The 24,013-nt window shown below is 55.7% G+C and overlaps 2 protein-coding genes across 12 annotated transcripts in view; one reads left to right on the top strand and one right to left on the bottom strand.

Annotated features, from left to right (window-relative positions):
• The first annotated feature begins 11,349 nt into the window (after window positions 1-11,349).
• On the top strand, window positions 11,350-19,400 carry SPHK1 (sphingosine kinase 1). Of its 10 annotated transcripts, none has more exons than XM_070774039.1 (6): window positions 11,350-11,744; window positions 17,047-17,241; window positions 17,475-17,700; window positions 17,779-17,890; window positions 17,992-18,107; window positions 18,339-19,400. In XM_070774039.1, exons 2-6 carry the CDS (start codon window positions 17,232-17,234, stop codon window positions 19,141-19,143), a joined length of 1,269 nt encoding a protein of 422 aa, XP_070630140.1. In that variant the 5' UTR covers window positions 11,350-11,744; window positions 17,047-17,231; the 3' UTR covers window positions 19,144-19,400. The 10 variants fall into 10 exon arrangements, with proteins under 10 accessions (XP_070630140.1, XP_070630136.1, XP_070630142.1 ...); XM_070774035.1 differs by lacking the exon at window positions 11,350-11,744 and adding an exon at window positions 12,525-12,818; XM_070774041.1 differs by lacking the exon at window positions 11,350-11,744 and adding an exon at window positions 13,522-13,686.
• Window positions 19,401-20,281: 881 nt separating this feature from the next.
• Window positions 20,282-24,013, bottom strand: part of UBE2O (ubiquitin conjugating enzyme E2 O) — a 49,206-nt gene continuing 45,474 nt past the window's right edge. For both annotated transcript variants that reach the window (XM_070774032.1, XM_070774031.1), the window contains exons 15-18: window positions 23,874-24,010; window positions 22,699-22,902; window positions 22,534-22,591; window positions 20,282-22,420 (exon numbers count right to left, since the gene is read on the bottom strand). In XM_070774032.1, the coding sequence (XP_070630133.1) occupies window positions 21,762-22,420; window positions 22,534-22,591; window positions 22,699-22,902; window positions 23,874-24,010 (1,058 nt within the window). In that variant the 3' untranslated portion in view covers window positions 20,282-21,761. The remainder of the gene's footprint in view (window positions 22,421-22,533; window positions 22,592-22,698; window positions 22,903-23,873; window positions 24,011-24,013) is intronic.

Raw genomic sequence — 24,013 nt, 5'->3', positions numbered from 1 at the left:
CTGGTGACCACAGGAAACACCTCTGTTTTCCATTTCTCTCCCCAGTGCCCCAAGTAAGCAGAGAGGAGGGTGGTGTGAGAGGTATGCTTGGTCCCTGCTTCAGTGCTGAAACCTCAGGCCTGTGCTTCGGCAACGATAATTTGAGACAAGCTTGACTTCATTTATTTTTTTGGCCATACCACGTGGCTTTTGGGATCTTAGTTCCCTGACCAGGGATAGAAACTGTGGCCCTGGAAGTGAAAGTGAAGAGTCCTAACCACTGGACCACCAGGGAATTCCCGAGTTTGACTTTTATTTTTAGTCTTTAATTTTTGTTGGAGTATAGCTGCTTTACAATGTTCTGTTAGTTTCTGCAGTACAGCAAAATGCATCAGCTCTAAGTATACGTATGTGCGTGCTCAGTCATTTGGTTGTGTCCCACTCTTTGCAACTCTAAGGACCGTAGCCTTCCAGGCTGCTCTGTCCATGGGATTCTCTAGGCAAGAATACTGGAGTAAGTTGCCATTTCCTACATCAGGGGATCTTCCCGACCCGGCAATTGAACCACATTTCCTTTGTCTCCTGCATTGGCAGCGATTCTTCACCAATGAGCCACCTGGGAAGCTCATGTGTGCTAAGTCTCTTCGGTCCCGTCTGACTCTTTGCGACCATATGGACTGTAGCCCATGACGCTCCTCTGTCCAGGGGATTCTCCAGGCAAGAGTATTGGAGTGGATTGCCATGCCCTGCTCCAGGGGATCTTCCCAACCCAGGGACTGAGCCCGCGTGTCTTATGTCTCCTGCATTGGCAGGTGGGTTGTTTACCACTAGCACCATCTGGGAAGCCCTGGGAAGCTCATACATATACATATATTCCCTCTTTTTTTAGATTTCTTTCAGGTCACCATCATGCATTAAGCAGAGTTCCCTGTGCTAGACAGTAGGTTCGCCTTAGTTACGTTTTATAGCTGGTGTATACATATGTCGATCCCAAGCTCCCAGTTCATCTCCCCCTCCCTCACCTTGGTATCTGTAAGTTTGTTCTCTACATCTGAGTCCCAAGTTTAACTTTTTAAATGGACAAGCCTTAAACTCCCAAGTGGGGCTGCCTTAATAACAACAACAAAAACAAAATGACTGGAGAAGTGAAATCAGATTGAGGTGCCTTAACAGGGAGCCTTACACTCAAGTGACCAAGGGGGTTTGGACAGAACACAGCTGGTGGTAGTTACTGGAAACATACAAGCAAGCAAGCAACTCCTAACAGGCACTTCAACAAGACAAGTCTTCTCAATGGAACGGGTTAAGTGCATGCATTGCTCAGCACAGTCTCTGGCACAAATGAGAGCATGATGAATGTTAGCACTTGTATTAAGAAGGAAGTGGAAAATCAGCAGCTTCCAATGGAGAGAGAGGGCTTAAGGATGAATGCTGTCTGGTTGGGTAGCTGGTTCCAGTTAAAGCACGGACACCCAAGGAAGCTGGGGCTTTGATCAACCAGGCACTGGGGTTTCCTGAAAATACATTTGAAGGAGTCTGTTCTTAAACTGAAAAACAGTTTCCTTCAGGGTGAAGCAGTTCCCTAAATTTGTCCCAGTTCCCACTTCCTGAGATAAGTAACTGAGTCCCTAAATATGGCCTCCATAGACCCCTCCTCCCCCACCGAGGGAGAGGGGCCCTGGCTCCCTTCCCTGGAATCTGCCCTGGCCTTAGTGACTTGCTTGAGCTGTAGAATGTGACGAAAGTGACAGCCTGGAACTTCCAAAGCCAGGGCATGAGACGCCACACAGTTTCTGCTGGGCATCTTGGAATGATGCCCGTGAGACTGTCGCTCTGGGAACCCAGGCTCCATGTCACCTGGAGGGACCATGCAAGAGCTCTGGCTGCTGGCCCCAGCTGAACTAGCTGATAGCCCCCCTCAAGGGTCCCACAGGAGGGACCCATCTCAGATGTTCAGACCACTGACACTGCAACCACATGAGTCCTTAAGTGAGAACCACCCAACTGAGTCCAGTCATCCCTCAGTTCACTTCATTTCAGTCACTCAGTTGTGTCCAACTCTGCAATCCCATGAATTGCAGCACGCCAGGCCTTCCTGTCCATCACCAACTCCTGGAGTTCACTCAAACTCACATCCATCAAGTTGGTGAGGCCATCCAGCCATCTCATCCTCTGTTGTCCCCTTCCCCTCCTGCCCCCAATCCCTCCCAGCATCAGAGTCTTTTCCAATGAGTCAACTCTTTGCATGAGGTGGCCAAAGTACTGGAGTTTCAGCTTTAGCATCAGTCCTTCCAAAGAACACCCAGGACTGATCTCCTTTAGGATGTACTGGTTGGATCTCCTTGCAGTCCAAGGGACTCTCAAGAGTCTTCTCCAACACCACAGTTCAAAAGCATCAATTCTTCAGCACTCAGCTTTCTTCACAGTCCAACTCTCACATCCATACCGAAGCTGCTACTGCTGCTGCTAAGTCGCTTCAGTCGTGTCTGACTCTGTGCGACCCCATAGACAGGAGCCCACCAGGCTCTCCTGTCCCTGGGATTCTCCAGGCAAGAACACTGGAGTGGGTTGCCATTTCCTTCTCCAATGCATGAAAGTGAAAAGTGAAAGTGAAGTCGCTCAGTCGTGTCTGACCCTCAGTGACCCCCATGGACTGCAGCCTACCAGGCTCCTCCATCCATGGGATTTTCCAGGCAAGAGTACTGGAGTGGGGTGCCATTGCCTTCTCCGCCATACCGCAGAGGACCCAGCAAATTATTGCTTCAAGCCACTACAGCTTAGGGTGATTTATCACTTGGAAGCAGGTAATTAGAACACTTCCCTAGGGAGTCAAGAACTCTCAGAAACATATGGTGCTTTCTTGGACGAAAAATTAATTGTCTTTCTAGTGACTGTCCAGGAAGGGTTTGCATAAGTGGCATATCCGGGCTGGTGGAAAGATATATGCCAAACACTCTTCCAATCCCAAGTTCTAGCTTAGGCACAGTATCAGCTCATAAGATGGGTAACATGAAAGCATTCCAGCCCTCCACCCCTTGATCTCCCCTTTCTGCCCATTTCTTCCTGCTGTCAAGCTGTTCCCATTCTTCCGTAAATTTTAAACCACTATTCCAAACAACCACTATAGACACACGGTCAGGTTCTTAGAAATCTGACCCATATCATGAAGGTACAGTGTGTCTAGGTGGGAGGAGCAGGAACATCAGAGGTTAACCTCCCCTCCCTCGGCCCCAGTGAGAACCCTCAGGGGTGGGGGGGTTGGAGGAGTTGGGGAGAGTAAGGCAATTTTATCTTCCTTTCAGGGAAAACAGAATCCCACCAGTAATTAAATACCAATTCAATACTAAGAAGGAGCACAGGGAAATAAGGTTTAATTGAGTTGTTTTTTTTTAAAGATATTCACAAGAGCGTCTGCTCGGGCGCCACCTAGTGGGAGTGACTGTAATAACAGCAGAGCCTCCCTTCCCCAGCCCCCTGCCCCCACGCCCCACTTTCCTGGAGCCTGGGTGGCAGCCAGCTTTGTCACTGTTCCCACATTCCCACGCCGGCGTCGGGGAGGATGTGGGGAGAGGCTGTAAGAGTATGTGTCACTTGTGTACTACAGCTGACTCATTTCCAGAAGTGAAATAGTCGCGGGGACCATGACAATTCATGATGCTCTTGAATAAGATGGATTTTTGTGGTAGTCACAGAATCTCTGGGAGGCTTTTGAGTCTGCCCACCTGCTTGGAAGGCAGGCTTCACATCCTCCTTGTAAGCTAAGTCAGTGGTTCCCAAATTTGTCTGTGTATTAGAATCACTCGAGGGCTTTGAAAAATTCTGAAGCCCAGACCAGTCAAATCACCATCTCTGCAGATGGAGCCCAGGCATCTGTAGTCCTGAAGCCCCGCTGTGGGGGGTTGCCAAAGTGCTGCCCAGTTGACCCAGGAAAGCGATGGGGCCATCAGGTGATCCCATGGCTACTGCCAGCTGCCTCCTCCTGCTTTCCCTTGGGAGCAACTTGAGGCCAAACTCACAGTTCTGTCTTTACCATGTCTAAGCCATTTGGAAGATCCTTCACAAATAAACTTCCCTGGTGGCTCAGACGGTAAAGCGTCTGCCTATAATTCGGGAGACCCAGGTTCCATCCCTGGGTTGGGAAGATCTCCTGGAGAAGGAAATAGCAACCCATTCCACTATTCTTGCCTGGAAAATCCCATAGACGGAGGAGCCTGGTAGGCTACAGTCCATGGGGTCACAAAGAGTCGGACACGACTGAGTGACTTCACTCACAAATAAAAAGTGCTGGATTAAAATTTTTTCCATCTCTAATATATTTTTGCTTTGTTTAAATTTAAAGTATTTTTTCCCCAATATAAAAATACACTGCACGAGTAGTTATTGTGGTTGGGGTGGGGAGGAGCTGGGAGGGAGCACCAGGGGTTTCTAGGATGTGTTCTTTTATTGATGCAGTGTGTTGGTTCGTAAATTCATAGTTTATAACATGTACTTTTCTGTACATATTTATACCTCAATAAAAATCCCACATAGCCAAGCGATTTAGTTATACAGATGTGTACATTCTTTATAAAAAAAAACCCAACCCTGTTGGTCCAGTAGTTAAGACTCTGTGCTTCTGCTGCAGGGGGCACAAGTTTGATCCCTAGTCAGGGGTCTCGCATGCTGCACAGCAGGGGTCCAAAAAACCCTAAAAACTAAAATAAATAAAAACCCCACACATACTTCATAACTATGTAGGGAAATACAGAGAAATGGGAAAAAAAGAACCAGTGAAAACCAAGGATTGCCTTTTAGGGCCTCCACAAGGTGACACAACTTTTGAGACAAGGTAAGTCCCTCCAAATAAAGCCACCAAAGTGCTGGTGGCCTCCTCTCACCCCTGTGAGGAGAGGGAACGAGCCTCTGGGAGGTTCCATGAAGTTGACATACGGGACTCCATATAATTCAGTGCCAAGGAGCAGGAGTCTCTCTTTGATCTAATCTGGCTCACCTGAGCCCTCTTTTTGACCAGGTCTCAAACCCTGGGCCCTTTTGTCCTTCCATGCAAAGTCCAGTTGTAACAAGAATCTTGATAAGTCAGTTTAGCCTGAACCCCCATCCTCCAGGTCTGGTCACCTTCAAAATGTTTGGCTTCCCCATTGTCCAGCATCCTCAGGTGATGTCTGAGCCTCCTGGCCTGCCTTAGCAAGTTTTTTTTTTTTTAATTAATTAATTAATTTGGCTGCACCGGGTCTTAGTTGAGGCATGTGGATTCTTTAGTTGTAGCATGCAAACTCTCAGTTGCGGTATGTGGGATCCAGTTCCTTAAACGGGGATCGAACCCAGTCCCCCTGCACTGGGAGTGTGGCATTCTAGCCACCGGAAATTCTGCCAGGCCGATTTAGTGAGAATCTCCCCTGATCCCTGACGTTTTCTTTTAGTAATCTTCCACCCACTGACCCCTACCCTACTCCTTGGCTTATATTCCCGCTTGTCTTTGTATTCACAGTTGAACTCAATCTCTGCTCCCTCCCACCCATCTGCAAGACCCCAAGGTACTGGTCCCTGCCCTTATCACAGAGGTTCTGAATATAGCCCACCTTACCCTTCTTTAACAAGTGCCTGGAATGAATGTTTTCCTTTAACAGCAGTCAAATCATAATTTAAACTGCATCATTAGAAATGGACGTTTTTGTGCATCGCAGAAGAATGATCCTGAAAGGGACATTGCTGGTTCAAGTCCCTCATTAAAAAAAAAAAAAGGGAAGAAATGCATATAACAGGAAATAAACAAGTCAGTTAGCATATTCACGTCGTGCAACAATGAGCTCTGCTGCTGCTGCTAAGTCGATTCAGTAGTGTTCGACTCTGTGCGACCCCACAGATGGCAGCCCACCAGGCTCCGCCATCTCTGGGATCCTCCAGGCATGAACACTGGAGTGGGTTGCCATTTCCTTCTCCAATGCATGAAAGTGAAAAGTCAAAGTGAAGTCGCTCAGTCGTGTCCGACTCTCAGCGACCCCATGGACTGCAGCCTTCCAGGCTCCTCGGTCCATGGGATTTTCCAGGCAAGAGTACTGGAGTGGGGTGCCATTGCCTTCTCTGAGCTCTATCTGGTTTCAAAATAAAACCCGCAATAAAACTATCACCCAAAATAAAATCATCCCAAATAAAACCCATGTCCGTTAAGCACTGTCCTCCTGGCAACCACCAACCTGCTTTCTGTCTTGGTGAATTTATTTATTCTGGAGGTTTCATTTAAATGGAATCACACAATATATGGCCTTTTTGTCTGCCTTCTCTCACTTCTTTCACATGATGTTCTTGAAGTTCATTCACAGGGTAGCACAGATCAGGACTTCATTCCTTGTCATGGACAAACACTATTCCTTAATGTGGATAAGCCATGTTTCTTTTACCCGTTCATCTGCTGATGGACACTTGGGTTCTTTCTGCCTTTTGGGTATTGTAAACAGAGCTACTATAAGCATTCGTGTACAAGGTTTTATGTGGACACATGTTCTCAGTTCTCTTGGGTAAACACCTAGAAGTGAAATTATTGGGTCACATGGTAAATCCATGTCTAATTTTTTGAGGAACCTTGAGTTTCTCTCTTTTTTTTTTTTTTTTTTGGCCACACTATGTGGCATGTGGGATCTTAGTTCCCTGAAACCCTGTCCCCTGCATTGGCAGTTCAGAATGTTAACCAATGAACTGCCAGGGAAGTCCCAGGTCTCTCCTTTTTAAAAGAGATTTTTTGGGACTTCCCTTGTGGTCCAGTGATTAGGACTCCAGGCTTCCACTGCTGAGGGTCTGGGATCCCATAACCCACCCGGCATGGCCAAAGCGGGGAACAAAGATATTTTTCTTGGGGTAGGGTTGTTGTTGGTCAGTCGCTAAGTTATGTCTGACTCTTGTGAGTCCATGCACTGTAGCCCACCAGGCTCCTCTGTCCATGGGATTTCCCAGGGCAAGAATATTGGAATGGGTTGCTGTTTCCTTCTCCAGAGGATCTTCCCAACCCAGGGATTGAACCCACATCTCCTATATTGGCAGGTGGGTTCTTTACCACTGAGTCACCAGGGAAGCCCTGGGGCAGGGTGGGGAGGTTAAATCAGGAGCTTGGGATTAACAGATACACACCACTACCACTATATATACACAAAATAAACCTACTGTACAGCACAGGGAAATATATTCAATGTATTATAATAACCTATAATGGAAAAGAATCTGAAAAAGAAAACATGTATATGTATAGCTGAATCACTTTGTTATACACCTGAAACTAACACAGTATTGGAAATCAACTATACTTCAATAAAAACAGTTTTAACATATGTTTTCCTCAAGGGCTGGCGGGGACTCCAGATTCGTTCTCCACATCTATTAGTAGTAGTGGTGTTAGTTGCTCAGTTCTATCTGACTCTTTGCAACCCCATGGACTGTAGCCTGCCAGGCTCCTCTGTCCATGGAATTCTCCAGACCAGAGTACTGGAGTGGGTAGCCATTCCCTTCTCCAGGGTTTCTTCTCGACCCGGGGATTGAACTCAGGTCTCCTGCATTGCAGGCAGATTCTTTACCATCTGAGCTATAGGGAAGACCCTGTTCCACATCTGTTAGGACCAGTTTTTCATGGGTGACCAGCCTGTCTTTGTTAAGTACACATAACATCCAAGTCTCAGTTTAGAATTAAAATGATGCTGCTGTTCTTTCATGTAGCTCAATGATAAAGAATCCACCTGCCAATGCAGGAGACACAGGAGGCGCAGGCTCCATTCCTTGGTCAGGAAGGTCCCCAGAGAGGAAATCGAAACCCACTCCAGTTTTCTTGCCTGGAAAATTCCATAGACAGAGGAGCCTGGCGGGCTACTGTCCATGTGGTTGAAAAGAGCCAGATACAACTGACTACAATGAAGCCTGAAGCCTGCGCTTCCACTTAGGGTCCTGCCTGAGACCTTAGTGTCCTAGGGTTTGCCTGACTCCTGGGGGCCAGCCAGCCTGCACCGCTAATGGCTGCAAATCGGGTTAACAGATCCACCCCCAAGGACTCAACATGCTTCTCCCCTTAGGAATAACACTTACTCCTGCCAAGAGATGCAGGTGGCAGATCTGATTCCATGCTAATCCTATTTTACAGTTAGATTGTCTTCCCTTCTTAAGTGCTCCAAGTCCTCAATTTGAGAACCAAGTGGTCACAGATACTTGTCACGTGGCAACTGGAATTCAGCCTAAGATGATAGGATCTTTGCGCTTGTTGGCAAATGCCAAGTTGATGCTGTGGATTTTTCTAGGTCATGCCGAGTCCGGAAGATGGATATGCCCTTTAAACTCTGCATCAGAGCCGTCTGTCTGTCCCTCCCTCCTGGGACCCATCAGCCTGCTGCGCAGAGCCAGGAGGAGGTGGGGTGTTTGACTGTGTCCTTCCTGGGCTCTCTGCATCACTGGAACAGCCACCTGGCGCCCAGATGGGGCTCCCTCCCCTGGATCCTCTGCTGCGGTTGGGAGGGGTCAGCCCACAGCCTTTCTCTCGAGGACTTCTGTGTACAGAACCATGCTTACGGCAGCTCTAGGAAGGAGACAGAAACAGAAAAGAAAGGATACTTTCTTCGTATATGCTTCCCATTATATGCTCCTCCCAAGCCCATTCCATCTTTTGTTTTAAAATTACTTCACTCCTTAGTCTGTAAGCTTTTACAGGTAATCACTCGGCTCCCTTTCTGTTTTGAGACAGGGAGTTTCAGAGGAGGCTGCTAGGATCATCTGATGGTGCCTTGAAGGAGAAATGACAGCTCGACTCATTTTCAAGAAGCTGGTCACGTTGCTGTGGTCAGCACTTTAGGGCAAGGAGCAAAAAGGACAACGAGCCGCTTTTGGAAGTGGCTCTCCTGTCGGATCGGCACAGCATCACTCCCTTGGCAGCACAAAGCTTCGGGGGCACACGTGTGGAATGAGGTTACCGTGTCCCTTGCCCCGGGGCCCCTCTCCTCAGCCCCAGCTGTCCAGCCCATCCTGTGCAATCATTACTTAAATGACCAGGGTTCTGTCTGGAAAGAATCGAAGGGTTTGACCTTCAGGAGGCCAGCCTCCAGGGAAGGGGAATTTCTATTTTCGGGATGTGGATAATGAGTGTCAGGGGCAGGCAAGCCCCACTCCAGGCGCCCATCTTTTTTTGCAGCTTGGCAAAGTAGGGCGCTGGCCCCTCTTTGGCCTCCAGTGAATCGGCTTCTGTGAAGGAGGCCTGAGAGGCGAGAGGGATGCAACCCCAGGTGCCCACCAGGGGCCAGCAGGGTGTCTTGAAAGGGTGTTCCCCATCTCTGGAGGGGGTGAGAGAGGATCTCACCTCTGCTCTGTGGAAGTGGTCCATTCCCAGGTAGGAGGAAACCACCCCAGACCATTAGCGCCAAAACGCTACATCCAGCCTGTTTGCTTTGGGAACAACCCAAGGACGAGGCTTAGCTTTGGAGCGACGTTAAAATGGAAAACACTGCACAACAAAAAACGCCCGGAAAACTGTGTACACACCCATCCCCTTGGCCTGGACGTGGGGACCAAATAAAAGCGGCTCAGCATTCCCGCTGCCTGGCTGCAGAGCGGCCAGGTCTCTCTTCCTGCTTTCCAGAAGCTCTCCTTTTGGGAATCACCCAAAGCAGTTTGACACGGCTGCTGGCTGCTCTTCCCTTGAAGGAGACGACCAGTCGCACAGTGTCTCTCGGAACCAATATGTGAAATGAAGTCGCTTCAGTCGTGTCCCACTCTTTGTGACTCCATGGACTGTAGCCGACCAGGCTCCTCACTCCATGGAATTTTCCAGGCAAGAGTACTGGAGTGGGTTGCCATTTCCTCCTGCAGGGGATCTTCCCGACCCAGGGATTAAACCTGGGTCTCCCTCAATGCAGGCAGATGCTTTACCGTCTGAGCCACCAGGGAAGTCGAACCAGTATAAACCAGTATAAATGAGTAACTGATTTCAAAGCACAGTTGAGGGCTTCCCGGGTGGCTCAGTGGTAAAGAGTCCGTCTGCCAATGCAGGAATCATGGGTTCAATCCCTGATCTGGAAAGACGCCAGATGCTGCGGGGCCCCTAAGCACATGCGCCACAACTATGGCGCCTGTGCTCTGGAGCCTGGGAGCTGTAGCGACTGAACCCACACGCCCAAACTACTGAAGCCAGTGTGTTCTAGAGCCTGTGCTCCACGACGAGAGAAGCCACGGCAATGAGAAGCCTGCACACGACTAGGAGTGGCAACTAGAGAAAGAAGTCCATGCACAGGAATAAAGATCCAGCACATTCAAAAATAAATAAAATTATTTCTTTAAAAAGAAAAACACAGTTGGGTAGGGCAGGGGCTGGCTGCAGCCTCAGAAGGGGACCTTCTCTCCCCTCACTAGTGTTCAGGATGTGGGACTGGGTGCTGGAGACAGGCCAGAGCCCACTGTAGAGAGCCCAAACCGGAGCTGATGTCAGCAAGAACCTATGAAATATTCCTAGCCACCGTTCTCCACGTGGCTGGCCTGGTCCAGCCTCACCACAAAGTATAAAAGTAGCTGGACTGTCGGGCTTCATGACAGGAGCTGTGAGGACCACGTCTTTTGTGTGGTACCCAGTGGGCTGGGCCGGTGGCAATCCCTTCCTGCAGAGTGGGGAATTCTGCCAAACTGGAAATGGATGGGCAGGTCTGTGCCCCACCATTTCCTCAGGTGAAAAGTTATTTGTTATCCTATAATTACTATGTTCAGTAAATATGCCAATTGCTCCTTCTCAGGCAATTTCTTTTTTCCCTCCTGTGCAGTTTTTAAAAATGGAAACCGGTGTTCTTTGCGGGGGCCTCTGTCTGATGAGTCAAAGACCACAAAGTCTACAGAATCACGTGTCAATGACCTTAGCAAGAATGTTTTCGGCCCCACCATGACGAATGCGAATTGAGGGAAACCAAGTTCCTGGTTTGTGTTCAGCTGGTACCACTAAGGAGATGCAGAATGCTAGAAAGAAGGTTCTGGCGCCAAGTAAGGACAGGATTCCCAGACATTCCCTGCCCCACTGTGGCTGGCAGAATAACAGCCCCCCCCAAAGATGTCTGTGTCATAGTTCCATGCGACCCATGACTATGTTACCTTATATGGCAAAAGCAATTTTGCAGTTGTGACTAAATTAAATTAAGGCTTTTGGACGGGGAGCTCAACCTGAGTTAGCCAGGTAGGGTCAATGTCATCACAGACGGGAGAACTTACAAGAGGGAGGCAGGAAGATCGGGGGGTTTCCCTGGTAGCTCAGCTGGTAAGGAATCTGCCTGCAATGCTGGAGACTCCAGTTCGATTCCTGGGTCAGGAAGATCCCCTGGAGCAGGGATAGGCTACCCACTCCAGTATTCTGGCCTGGAGAATTCCATGGACAGAGGAGCCTGGAAGGCTACAGTCCTTAGAGTCGCAAAGAGTCAGACACAACTGAAATGACTTAGCACAGCACAGGAAGGTCAGAGTCAGAGAAGATGTGACAACAGAAGCAAAAGTCAGACGGAGACTTGGAGATGCTAGACTGCCAGCACGGAGGTGAAAGAAGGGATCCGAGGCCAAGGAATGCAGGTGCTTCTAGACGCTAGAACAGGAAGGCAGCTCAGCCCTGCCAATCCATTCTAAACTTGTGACCTCCAGAACTGCAAGATGAGAAATTGGTGCAGCAACGAGAACCCAGGACACTAACACAAAACCCAGCTTTGTTCTTCTAAGGACTGTGGAAGAAACCCATCTGCTCAGAAAACCAGAGACGCCATAAGCCGAGGTGCAGGGTAAGATCGGAAAGTCGGGGGAGCGGGGGTGGTGTGCAAGCCTGGGGAAGGTCCCTCAACAGTGGGAGGCGGGCAGGGCCAGTTCCCGTCCCTTTCCTGTGGCACCCACAGGAGCCTGCACTGTTGTCCTCTCTGGAGACACCTAGGACTGTTCGATTTTTTTTTTTTAGTTTAAAAACTGATACATCCATTCACACTAGAGTCCTCATAACTAACTGGGTTTTCCTCCCAGAGTAATTTGCATTCAAAAAAGAACAGTCCCGCAGAAGATAATGTAGACCCTGAAACAACAAATTTCAGCCAGGTCTTTCACCAGGGAAGAGGGTCATGTGGTGGCCAAGGCAGAGTTGCGTGATGCATGCACAGGTTATGTGTGCATGCTCAGTCTTGTCCAATGTGTGACCCCATGGTCTGTAGCCCGCCAGGCTCCTCTGTCCATGGGATTTCCCAGGCAAGAATACTGGAGTGGGTTGGCATGTCCTCCTCCTGGGGACCTTCCAGACCCAGGGATCGAACCCACATCTCCTGGATTGACAGGTGGATTCTTTACCGTTGAGCCCCCTGGGAAGCCTGCACATACAGGTCAAGGAACACCTGTGGCCAGTCAACCACTAGTAGCTAGGGGAGAAGCCTGGAACAAGACGCTGCCTCACAGGCCTTGAAAGGAACCGACCCTGCTGACATCTTAATCTTGGATTTCTTAAGAACCGTGACACAGTAAATTTCTAAATCACCCAGTCTGTGGTACCTTGTTATGACAACTCAAGGAAACTAACACAGACGCCTTCAGATCCCAGACCAGCAGCTGAAATGAGTGGCAGGGGTGAGGCCTTTTAGGGGAGGCTGTGCTAGTGAACTTTCCTGAAAGGAATGTGTCCCTCTGAGCAGGCCTGCTCAGATGTGGGGTGTGTGGGAGGCAGAGTCCAGAGACCCAGAAGAGATGCTGGCTGGCAGCCTCGGCAAGGACACCTGTGAGGAGGAGGAGGCCACCTCCGAGATAAATCTAGGCTCACCCCACCACACCTGGAGCAGCTGAACCACCACAGAGACAGAAACTTGGAACACCGCCTGCAGGTCAGGAATCTCGTGTGACCAGTCTGGTCTCCTGCATGCCCATGTAGGACACACCTCTCCACCCACAGCCTGCCACCCTCAATGCGTGTCAGGGTCACTGGGATTTCAGAATGGGAAACCACATCTGGGTCCATCCCAGGAGACCAGTCTTAAACTGTTTTAGTCAGGCTGGACACCTCCCTTTCCCTGCCCTTGCAGCCTTCCAGGCAGAAAGCCCTTGAGGTCAAAGAAGGCTGCGGGGGTCCTGCAGTTCAGCCTGGGAGCTGGAACCTCAGGAACAGGTGAGATGGCAGGAATGAACAAATCAATGTTAGTTGCTGAGTCGTATCCAACTCTCTGCGACCCCATGGGCTGTCGCCCGCCAGGCTCTTCTGCCCATGGAATTCACTAGGCAAGAATGAATACTGGAGTGGGTAACCAAGGAGATGGCAGGAAACCTCTCCTAATAAAAGCAAGTCATTTGCCATCTGGCAGCCTTGGCTCCAAGTTTCCAGAGAGCTGGGCCAGGCCCAGTGCATGCCTGCTTGCTTTTTTTTTTTTTGAAAAAGAACAGAAAAGGATCAGGTGTGTCCTGGGGAGGCTACCCTCAAGGAGGAGGGAGGGTGACTGGGGGAATTGGAACAGCAGTCTCTTTCACCTCTGAGACAGATGTACCTGATGGTTGGTGACCGGGACAGATCAAGTCTCATGCCAGGCCTGTGGCCACAGCAGCTAGTTGCTTAATCAGAACCTGGAGGATGAAGCCTGGAGAGGGCTTCCAGATGCTTCCTCTTTCTCAGAGCGATTGAGCAGCGGGGTGGATGAGGCAGCTCTGTGGCAAGCAACACGTGGAGCGGATGGATACTCAAACGCCAGCTAGAAGCCTGGGGTCAGCTGGGCCTCCCGGGCTGGGGGCTGGGGGCTGGGATCTGGGTTTGCTTCTCAGCTCTGTAGGGAGCTGGTTCAGTGGCTTAGCTAGGCAAGACCCTTCACCTCTCAGGGTTTCACTTCCCCCAATTATCAAAAGGGGAAAAGCATCTTCCTCTTGCCCAATCCGGTCTCCTGGGCCATGGGTACTGACGAGGATCTCTGGAGATGAAATAACCCTCTTTAGAGAGGGGCTGGGGGCGGGGCGGGCTCGGAGGGAGGGAGGCTGGAGGAAGGAGGTGACGGACGAGAAAGAAGCAGGCGAAGCAGGGACCTTGGGGGTGGGGACGGGGGTTGGGGAGAGGCGGCCGGGAGGACAGAGGAGCCTTTGTGCGGACTGGAACCGGGGCCAGAGGGCTCTGCCCTTCACCTCCCTCCCACTGGGCTCCCGGAGGCCGGATAACAACCCAGCAGGCCGCCCCGCCTCCCTCGCCGCTGGGTTTCCAGTTAACCCCGCCCCCAAGCGGCCGCACGACCCCGGGGGCTCCAGCTAGGGAGGCGGAGGGACCCTGCGGCAGGTGGGCTTTCTCACTAGGCTCGTGTACGGCCACGTCCTCGCTTCCCGGGTCTGAGTCCCACCAGACTCCGAGGTTTAAGCAGCGGCTTCTCAGGACTGATGGAAGCGCTCGTGGGGAGAAGAGGGAGGCCGCCCCTCTCCAAGATCCGAGATCCCCGGGAGCATCACGCCGCGTCCCGCGTCCTCCAGGCGCCCAAAGCCCTGACTTTGACCGTCCTGGCTGGAGGAGCAGGCAGGCGAGGGAGGAGGGGGAGAGGAGAGCCGAGGGATCCAGTCCGGGCTCCCGCAAGGAGCCCCCTCCTCCCGCCGGCGCTGGCGTTCCCGCGTCGCGTGACCGCGGCACTGCGGCTGCAGCGCGGCGCTTGGCTCCTGGCGCTGGATTCCTGGGCGGGGGGTGGGGAGCCTGGAGGTTCAAGATCAGACCTCGGTGGATTCCGATCGCGGCGCTGCTAGAGGGTGATGACGCCCCGCCCCGCTCCCCACTCGGGTTCCTAGTTTCGCAGAGTTTCTCGACCCGTGAAAGCATCGCTGAGTCACCTTCCCGGAACGCGCTCGGGCCGCTCACGACCCAGCCAGGGCTGCCCCCAGAGCTGCGCAGGGCGGAGGTGGACACCACCCGGCCGCGTGCCAGGCCAACGGCCCCGGGACCCACGCGTCCCAGCCTGAGCCTCTCCCCTATCCCGGGCCCCGCCCCGCCAGGTGTTGGGGAACAGGGACGCCTGGGTCCTCTCGCAAAGCGGTACCTCGGAGCCGTGCCGAGACCTGCCTCTTGTCGACTTTCAGGGGCGATGGGAAGCGAGACGTGTGAATGGGTGTTGGGTGGGGGCAGGTGTGGGCGCGTGAGCACCCTGCAGCCGGGGCCTGCACCAGCTAAGCCTCCTACAGCGGTTTGGTCTTTTCTAACTTTGGTTAGGGAGTTAGAAACTTGGTAACTTGACCTTGGCAACTTCCTCCTCTGGGTCGCCGCACACTACCCCACAGGGAGCTTACTCGAGCGGGTCGTGGACACTTTCAGATCGGACACTTACTTGCCGGGGATGTGTTGATCACACCCCATTGACACCCGAGGCCCCGGGCCAGTTTGCAGCTCCCCGCTGAGCCAGCAGGGCGACGGAGGACACGCCCCCATGCTTGGCTCCCCAATCCGGATGGGGTCGCCTAGGCCTGTTTACACCGCCAAGCTCCTTTCAGGTGGGTAAGGGGCGCGGGGCCTGGAGCGCCCGCTGGTTCAGGCGAGCATCGATGTTGTCCTCTGGGAAAAGCACCCAACTTCTGAGGTTCTTAACAAGGCCCCCTCCTCCGGACCGCGTACCCCCCGCGCTCCGGGCCCTCCCTCCCGGGATGGCTCCTCTGGCTGTCTCAGGCTCCGTGGCCGTGCGGTCCAGGAAGCTAAAAATAACTCTGGGGGAGGATGGGAGCGGCTGCAGAGACACCCCAGCACGAAATGAGGGGTACCTGGCAGGGCCTGGACCTCGAAATCCGGGTGGGATTGGGGGGCGCGGGCAGCGGGGCAGGTTCCGCCAGGAGACTATCCAGTGACAGGCAAGGGTCTAACCAGAGCCCTGAGCCACGCGCGCCCGGAGCCCCACCCGGGGGCCGCTCAGATTTTGTGCGCGGCGGCCTGTGATGCGCGTTCACCCTTGCGCGCCCGGGACGCTGCGCTCGCGGCGCGCCGCTCGTAGCCGGGCCTGGGGCTCCGCGCCTAGCCAGCAGCCTCCACGTCTCCCGCCCGGCCGCGTCGCTCGCCTTCCTACTGGGTCCGAGAGTCCCCGGACCCAGCCAAAGGGCTGAGCGCTTGGCCGAGCCGTGGGCGCGGGCCGGGCTGGGGCGGAGCGGCAAGGCCAGGGCCCCGCTTGCTTGCGCCGTGCGGGGCCTGGGTTCCACCCCTGCGAACGCCTGGGCCGCGGGGCGTGGCCAGGCCGGGAGGCTAGGCACGGCGCCCTCCCCGAAGTTGAGCGAAAAGTTTGAGGCTGGAGGCAGCGAGGCCGCGCAGTCAGCGTTTACTCGGCGCTCCGGTTGCTCCGCAGATGCGAGGCTGAGCCCGGGACTGGCTGTGTTCAGCCCTAGGCGATTGTGGGGAACGGAGGTAGCGCTTCCCCCAGGAAACTGGACCGACTGGGTAGGGCTGGCCGCCTGCCCTGCTCTCTTGCCCTTCTTGGCTTCCTGGGCGGCCGGGGGAGCTGCCGTGCAGCACATGGCCTCCGCGCCCACTCGGCTCTGGCTGAGGGAGGTGGTGGCTGGCGGCCCGGCTCCGGCTCAGCCTTCGCACGACTCCGGCGCCGTTTCCACGAGCGCTGCGCGCGGCGCCGCAGAGCCCGGCCCTTGGAAACGCGCGCGGCGATCCGGGCAGCTCCAGAGCTCGGGGTAGAGGACGCGGCGACCCGGCTGTTTCGGGCCGAGGATCACTCGCCCCGAACTTCGCGCGCGGCGATGGCCACTCACCTTCTGGGATTTTTTTACACAACTGGACTCCCCTCCCCCTGGCGGCCCCCGGGGAGGGGCTTGAAGACCCGATCCCACGGAGAGAGCCGGGGCTCTGACTCATCGTCGGGCCGGAACCCGAGGTCCTAGAAAAGACAGGCTCTCAGGAAAAGACCCTTTCCCCCTGGGGGTGGTGGTGGTGGGAGCTCAGTTCCAGGACCCGAACGCCCTTGGTGGCACTGGACCTCGGCTTTCTGGACCTCTTGGAAAAATAGGCGATGCCGGTGCGCGCGGCTCCCGGAGCGTGGTCCCAGAACCTAATGGGGCGCCCCCTACCTCAGGGGGCCGCTCCAGACTCCACCAGCGCGGTTTCCTCTCCCTCAGATCCGGCAACCGCAGGGAATGACGCGGGTGCCCCCACAGCCCCGGCAACGGGCGGGGAGGGCGAGCCCCATAGCCGTCACCGAGAGGCCCGCCTGGGCAGCACCGATAAGGAGCTGAAGTCAGGAGCCGCCGCGGCGGACAGCGTCCGGACGGCGCCGGGGACCCCTCGGCAGCGGGGCGAGGTCATGGATGCAGGTTTGTGGGGGCCTGGCGGGGAAGGCCTGTAGGGGGATTCCTATTCTCCCTGGTGAGGAAAGTTGGCCGGAGTCAACTGAACAAGAGGGGCTGGGTACCCTGGAGGCGAGCCCTTTTCCCCATGAGACTAGAAGCTGGTGGGAGTCTGAGCCCAGCCAAACTGGCTGGAGTGCCCCGCTGGAGGCCGCTGCCGCTGGCCAGGCTCAGCTGGATCAATTACCCGTGGATTTCAGGCGCCGCGTTTCCACCCGGGTGCCCGAGTTGTGATCCTCAGCCCCTAGTGGCGGTTCCGGTTTGTGTTTACAGCGGGCGGCTCCCGGAACACGCTCCCAAGGCCCTGCCACGTGCTGGTGTTGTTAAATCCGCGCGGGGGCAAGGGCAAAGCCCTGCAGCTCTTCAGGAGCCACGTACAGCCGCTGCTGGCCCAGGCCGACGTCTCCTTCACGCTGATGCTCACTGGTGAGTTTCTTCCCGGGAGCGGGCGTGGGGAGCATCCCCAGCCGGGGGACCCGCGACTCCAACCTCCCACGTTGATAGCCGCGCCCTCTGCACAGAGCGGCGGAACCACGCCCGGGAGCTGGTGCGTGCGGAGGACCTGAGACGCTGGGACGCGCTGGTGGTCATGTCCGGAGACGGGCTGATCCACGAGGTGAGGCCTTCCCAGGGGAGGCTGGGCCTGGGTCTGGGTTGTGGGGGCGCCGTGGCGGGTGGGGGTAGCTTCCCAGGCTGAGGCCTCCTGTGCTCCAACAGGTGGTGAACGGGCTCATGGAGCGGCCTGACTGGGAGACCGCCATCCAGAAGCCCCTGTGTAGCCTCCCGGCAGGCTCTGGCAATGCAGTGGCCGCTTCTTTGAACTATTACGCCGGGTGAGAGCCAGGGTCCAAGCGGGTTTATTTTCCCTCAGGTCCTGCCAGGCTTTCTTTTATGAGTGCCTGCGAGCTACCACTCGTCTCTGGAGCCCTGAGCCTCTGTTCCAGGGTCCTCTCTCTCTCTCTCTCTCAGTGACTCCAGTTGGCTGTCACCCGCTGTCAACTCCCCCAGGGGCTCAAGGTTACTTTGGCCTGCCCCAGCTCCTCATCCGACTCCCTCCCCTGCAGGTACGAGCAGGTGACTAAGGAAGACCTCCTGACCAACTGCACGCAGCTGCTGTGCCGCCGGCTGCTGGCGCCCATGGACCTGCTATCCCTGCAGACCGCCTGCGGGCAGCGCCTCTTCTCTGTGCTCAGCCTGGCGTGGGGTTTCATCGCCGACGTGGATCTGGAGAGCGAGAAGTTTCGGCGCCTGGGCGAGATGCGCTTCACTCTAGGCGCCTGCCTGCGCCTGGTGGCCCTGCGCACCTACCGGGGCAGCCTGGCCTACCTGCCCGCAGAAACGCTGGCTTCCAGGAGGGGCCCCTCCCCGGCTCGGGCCCCGCAGGACCCCGCGGACACCCATGTGGTGCCCCTGGAGCAGCCAGTGCCTCCTCACTGGACGGTGGTGCCGGAGCAGGACTTTGTGCTGGTGTTAGCACTCCTGCATTCCCACCTGGCCAGTGACCTTTTCACCGCCCCCATGGGCCGCTGTTCGGCTGGCGCCATGCATCTGTTCTACGTGCGTGCTGGCGTGTCCCGGGCCATGCTGCTGCGCCTCTTCCTGGCCATGGAGAAAGGCAGGCACATGGAGTGCCACTGCCCCCACCTGGTCTATGTGCCTGTGGTTGCCTTCCGCCTGGAGCCCAAGGATGGGAAGGGTGTGTTTACTGTGGATGGGGAACTGCTGATCAGCGAGGCTGTCCAGGGCCAGGTTCTCCCCAACTACTTCTGGATGGTCAGTGGCTACAGGGAGCCCCCACCCTCTCTGAAACCACAGCCCTCACCCCGCAGGAAGTCTCAGCAGACGCCGCCCCCATCAGAGCGTCCCTGACTCTGTGGGCCTTGCCCCTGCCTTTGTCTACTTGGTTCACTCTGTGCTCAGGCCCCGCCACCCCTCTCTCCCTCCTCCCCCAGGACTGGAGGGCCTGTCCACAGCCCACGTGGTGAGTTGGGAGGAGGAGGAGGAGAAGGAAGACTGGAGAAGGGTGGGAAGGACAGGCTCTGCCCACCGAAGGCCAGATGGAGTGTTGGGGTAGGAGCAGGGAAGCCACCCTTGAATCAGATCTGAATAAAGTGACATTCCCAGCCTGCTGGTCTTATCCTAGAGGGTGCGAAGAGTGGGGTCTTAATTCTGCCCGGGCTCCAGAATTTAACATGATGACCAACCCAGTGGTCCCTCCTGGATGGGGCAGCATGTGGTACTGGCCCCTGGGAAGTCATTTTGGTAGTGGGCACAGGACCAGAGCTGGTCCAGGCTGCTTTTGCAGGGGTTGGGGCCCTGCCCCAGTGATGATTATACCCCATCTGGTCTGGAGCCAACTGCCTCTTAGCACAGGTAGGAAGACTGAGGTTTAGAGCAAGTATGTCTTACCTAGGGCCATACAGCCAGCGCATCTCAGCCAAAAGGGAGATTGTCCCGGAGTTAGGGGCACTGGGGAAAACTGGCAAGGAGCAAGAGGTCAAAATGGCAGAGAGCTGTCCCCTTTTTACAAGGAGTCTGTCTGTCCAGGGCGGGCTCTGGGGCTCCCCTGCCCTCCTCGTCTGTCCTTGTCGGGGAGTGGTGGGCTGGGGTTTAAAAGGAAGCAGTGGTGAGGAGAGGCAGATTCCAGCCATCCAGAGTGGCTTCGAGCCCAGGCCAGCCCCCCCCAGCGTCTGGAAGGAGCTGAACGGGTGGACCTGGTCAGAGGCCCCCGGGGAACAGAGCTGCTGCTGCTGCCCTGCTGAAAGGGGGCTCCAGGACCCAGGCCCTGCTCAGAGGCAAGAGCACCCACCCACTGAGCTTCTAGACCCTCACCTCCCGGCCCCGCCAAGTCCTTGACAGGAGATGAAGAGGCTTGGGAGCGGGCTGGGTGGGGAAGGGGCTGCTGCCTTGAGACGCCCCCCACCCCGCCCCAGCCACAGGGATCTTTCCTTCCCCTGGGGAGGGTGTGTGAGGTGCCCCCGAGGGAAAGAAAGGCGACAGAGCCAGATGAATGGCAGAGGCAGGTTTAATGGTGCCACCTTGTCTGTTTTGTACACTGTAATGAGCCAAACCAAAAAAAATGCAAGTAAAAAAAAAAAAAGTTTAATCACACAGCACTTTATACAGATATCTTAAGCAATAGGCATTCACATCTCCACGTGAACAACGCACCGGGAAGCACAGCCCCGCCAGTCACTCTGGGTGATCCTCAAACAAGACCCCGACTCCGGCCTCCAATCGCCGCAGCCCTGGTCTGGCCCCCGTCCTCCCCCGCGCTGCCGCCGGCCGCGTGCTCACGGCGGCCCAGGTGTGGAGCCAGCGTAAGGCGGACAAGACACATCATGCTTTGGCTTCTTATTTTGTCTCTTTTTTTTTCCTAGTAAGAGTTAATATTTTTTGATTTATTCTTTCAATCTTAAATATTACATTACATACACCAAAAATTACATAGCTGCAATGTGCTCAATGGCATCCCCTTCACCTGGAGCTTCACATTATCAAACGCTTAGAAAACTTGTAAACCTCTGGGCCCAGCTCTGCGAGGGAAAACCCTGCTGGCCGCCACTCTGCCACATCGAGCCTGCGGTTTTAAGCGCAGGGCTGACAGGCTGTGTTCTTGTCTGGGGCGGGGAGAGGGCTGGCCCACTCTGAGTTCCATGAGCTGCGTGCCACCCCTGCCGGCGTGAGCACTGGACACAGGAGGGGAGAGGGCCCGAGTCCACGGGAGAGGCCCTCGTCTGTGCTGCTGCTCCCGCCTCCGGGGACCTCAAAGCCAGAGCTGCGATCCCCCTCACCCCGAGGGGCAGGAAGGGCAAGGCACCTATAGCCGTGTCTTCCCAGCAGCAGCTCCCTGTCCTTACCCCGTGGCAGCGTGCGAGGGCCACCACCTCCCGGGCGTCGCCATGCACCCGGCCTGGTGCCCACCTCTCGCAGAGAGCAAGTTCAACAGGCCAGGGCCCAGCCGGGAGTCAGTGGCGGCGGCACCGCTCTGGGGAGGGTGGCCGAGCTGGGGGGCGAGGGAAGACCTGGCAGGTGGTGGCGACGGGCAGGCCCGGGACACCAGGAAGCGTCAGCGGGACTCGAGAGGGCAGGCGGGACGGGGCAACCGCCGCGGCAACCCACATTTCATGCAAGGCACGTCCACGTGGCCTGTGTTCTCCTGTGTCAGACCCCAGGGAGAGCCCACCCCTGCCCTGAGGGCGAGACGGCGCGGGAGGAAGCGCAGGGGCACTCTGCCTGGGACTACAAGGGGAAAATCAGCTGCGCGGTTCTGATTTCCTTTGCCACAGGGCACCTGCCTGTTGGAAGATTGCTTCGGAATACAAATGGCAGCATCTCAAGAAACTTCCTGCACGTCAGCAGCAAACTCACCTTGGGAGGAGGGGGCAAAGGGCAGGGGGCGGGGCCTGCACTGGGACAGAGGAGGAGAGGGAAGGGGGGAGGCCTCTCCCTGCGGCCACGTACGTGCCTTCCTCCGGGGCTGCTGGCTACTTGTCCCCCGCACTCTCGGGCATGCCCGCCTCCGTCAGGGCAGCCCGGAACTGCATCAGGACTCCCCGGATGCTCTTGACGAAGCCCTTGGAGAGCGGGAAGAGGGGGAAGCCGAGGTCAGGGTAGCCGCTCTTCTCGGGCAGGAAGCTCCGGTAGCTCTTTCTCCTCTTCTTTGGCTTGACGCTGGGCGGCACCGAGGCGTCGGGCGGGGCCTCCGAGGCCTGCTCCGTGCGGTCCCTGGGGGCTGAGGCCGGGCCCTCCGAGTCTGAGCCCTGGGAGGCCTCCCCGGGGGCCAGCCCCCCGTCCTCAGGTTCCTCTCGGCCGAAGTCTGAGAGCTCGGCCACAGCCGGCGGCTCCGGCGAGCTGCTGTCCTTGGGGAGCCCGTTGGGCAGCGCCTGGGCCCTCTCCAGCAGGGCGTGGGTTTCCAGCCAGGACTCGATGCGGTTCACCAGCCGCCAGCCACCGGTGCTAAAGTGCTGCCGGATCTCCTGCTCAAAGACCTCGGGTGGCCGCCGGACCAGCTGGGTCATGGACTGCACCACGCGGATGAGGGCCATCTCGTTGTAGCAGCGGCTGTTCTCGTAGCCCTCTTGCAGGCCTCGGTCGCTGTCAAAGCCTGCCTCGTTGTAGTACGGTTCGTTCACCAGGATTAGACCTGCAAGAGGGAAGGGGAAGTCCCTCAGGGCTGGCCCAACCTCCACCCCTAGACGGGAGGTCAAGGGGCGCCATGGCCAGAGTGATGGTGCCCTCCAGCCACACCCCGCCTACCTTGGATGGAGATAAGCACCTGGAGAAGGCTGGATTTGCTCGTCCACCTCTCTGTCCCCTGCAGCACACACACACGCACACACGGTGCACACTGATCAGTTGTGTCCCAGACGCCTGCCCGGACTGGCCCGCCCCCACCCTCACCGCGAGCCAGCGCTGACCCACCTTTCCAATCCAGGTGCCCAGGAGGCTGACGCACACCTTCCCGTTGTCATACAGGTTGGGGTTCAGGCGGCCACTGCACTGGGAGAGGTAGCAGAAGTGGGGGGGCACGGCCGGGTAGATGTTGGGGAGCTGGATGTCGAACAAGTAGAGGCCGTCCTCGTAGGGGGTGCGAGTGGGGCCCTTGATCAGGGCCGAGAAGAGGTCCTAGAGGGGGGTACAGGGAGAGAGTAGGGAGGTTGATGTGGGCATCAGGCACCCGCACATGGAGCCCACTTCCAGTCTTCCAGGGTGCCGTGCGGCTGCAGAGGGAGCAGGAGCGGCCCCAGGATCCACACACCCGCTGACAGCGACAGAGAAGCTGAATGCAGACAACTCTGTACAGACCCACTTGGCACCTCTTAACTCCTGGCATGAAAGGAATTTTCCAAACTGGTTTTTATCTTACTTTTTTTTTTTTTTAAATAAACTACTACTTGTAAGTTGCATTCCTCAAACACCACTGTGACCTCCCCCCGCACACCCCACCACCCCATGAAGGCAACAACAACGACAGCCAACAAGAGGAAAGATCATTCCAGGATGGCACGGCTGCACTGGCTTCGAGGGATCTAGAGGGGTGAGAGGATCTGGACTCGAGGACAATGCTCTGTCAGTCATTAAGGAGGCTCTGCACACACATCAGAGACCCAGGCTGAGGGCCAGGGCAGGGGCACCATCACCAGGGCCACGCCACCAGCCGAGAGACCGCCAGGGCTGAGCGGACCGGCGGAGTGCCGGCAGGCCCGTTCCACAGCATCCCTCTTTGCGGTCCCTTTCCCATGGCCCCTTTCTCCAGGGCTGGGCCGGAGGTGAGCCTCCTAAAGTCACTGCCCCTGGGGCTGGGTCAAGGACCGGTCAAAGGATAATACAGCTTTTCCTGTAACATTCTAATTTTTCAAAAAAAAGAGAGAAGTCAAGTAACGTATTACATAATTTTAAACTAAGCTTTAAAAGGGCGGCTGTCTGGTCTAGACACAGCTGTGGGAGATTTGTTGGAGCCTCTCCTGCCCTGTGAGGAGGGGCTGCAGGCGGGCGGCCTTGCGGGTGTCCCCCAGGCCTGCAGGCCCAGGGCCTGAGGCTGCAGCCTCCGGAGTGCCCACCCGGACGCCTGTGCCTGCCCAAGCCCGCCTACTTGCCATTCTGTCCTCGAATGTCTTGACCATGATGCCATCAGGCAGTGAGGTGGCCAGCAGTGCCATCTCCTTCCGCACTGTGCTGAAGAACTTCTTGGCTTCTGGAGGCTGGAACTCAATTTTCTTAAAAGAGTGATTCGCTA

The sequence above is a fragment of the Bos indicus genome, chromosome 19 (assembly GCF_029378745.1).
Source record: "Bos indicus isolate NIAB-ARS_2022 breed Sahiwal x Tharparkar chromosome 19, NIAB-ARS_B.indTharparkar_mat_pri_1.0, whole genome shotgun sequence".
Classification (NCBI taxonomy): domain Eukaryota; kingdom Metazoa; phylum Chordata; class Mammalia; order Artiodactyla; family Bovidae; genus Bos; species Bos indicus.
This window is presented reverse-complemented; position numbering and strand designations above follow the sequence as displayed.

What these genes read in the sequence shown, in the direction of transcription:
- SPHK1 (XM_070774033.1), top strand. Translation starts at nt 16,941, where the DNA reads ATGCCGGTGCGCGCGGCTCCCGGAGCGTGGTCCCAGAACCTAATGGGG. An exon ending in CTTCACGCTGATGCTCACTG is followed by an intron (nt 17,701 to 17,778) that starts GTGAGTTTCTTC and finishes CCACGTTGATAG; the next exon opens with CCGCGCCCTCTGCACAGAGC. An exon ending in TCTTTGAACTATTACGCCGG is followed by an intron (nt 18,108 to 18,338) that starts GTGAGAGCCAGG and finishes CCTCCCCTGCAG; the next exon opens with GTACGAGCAGGTGACTAAGG.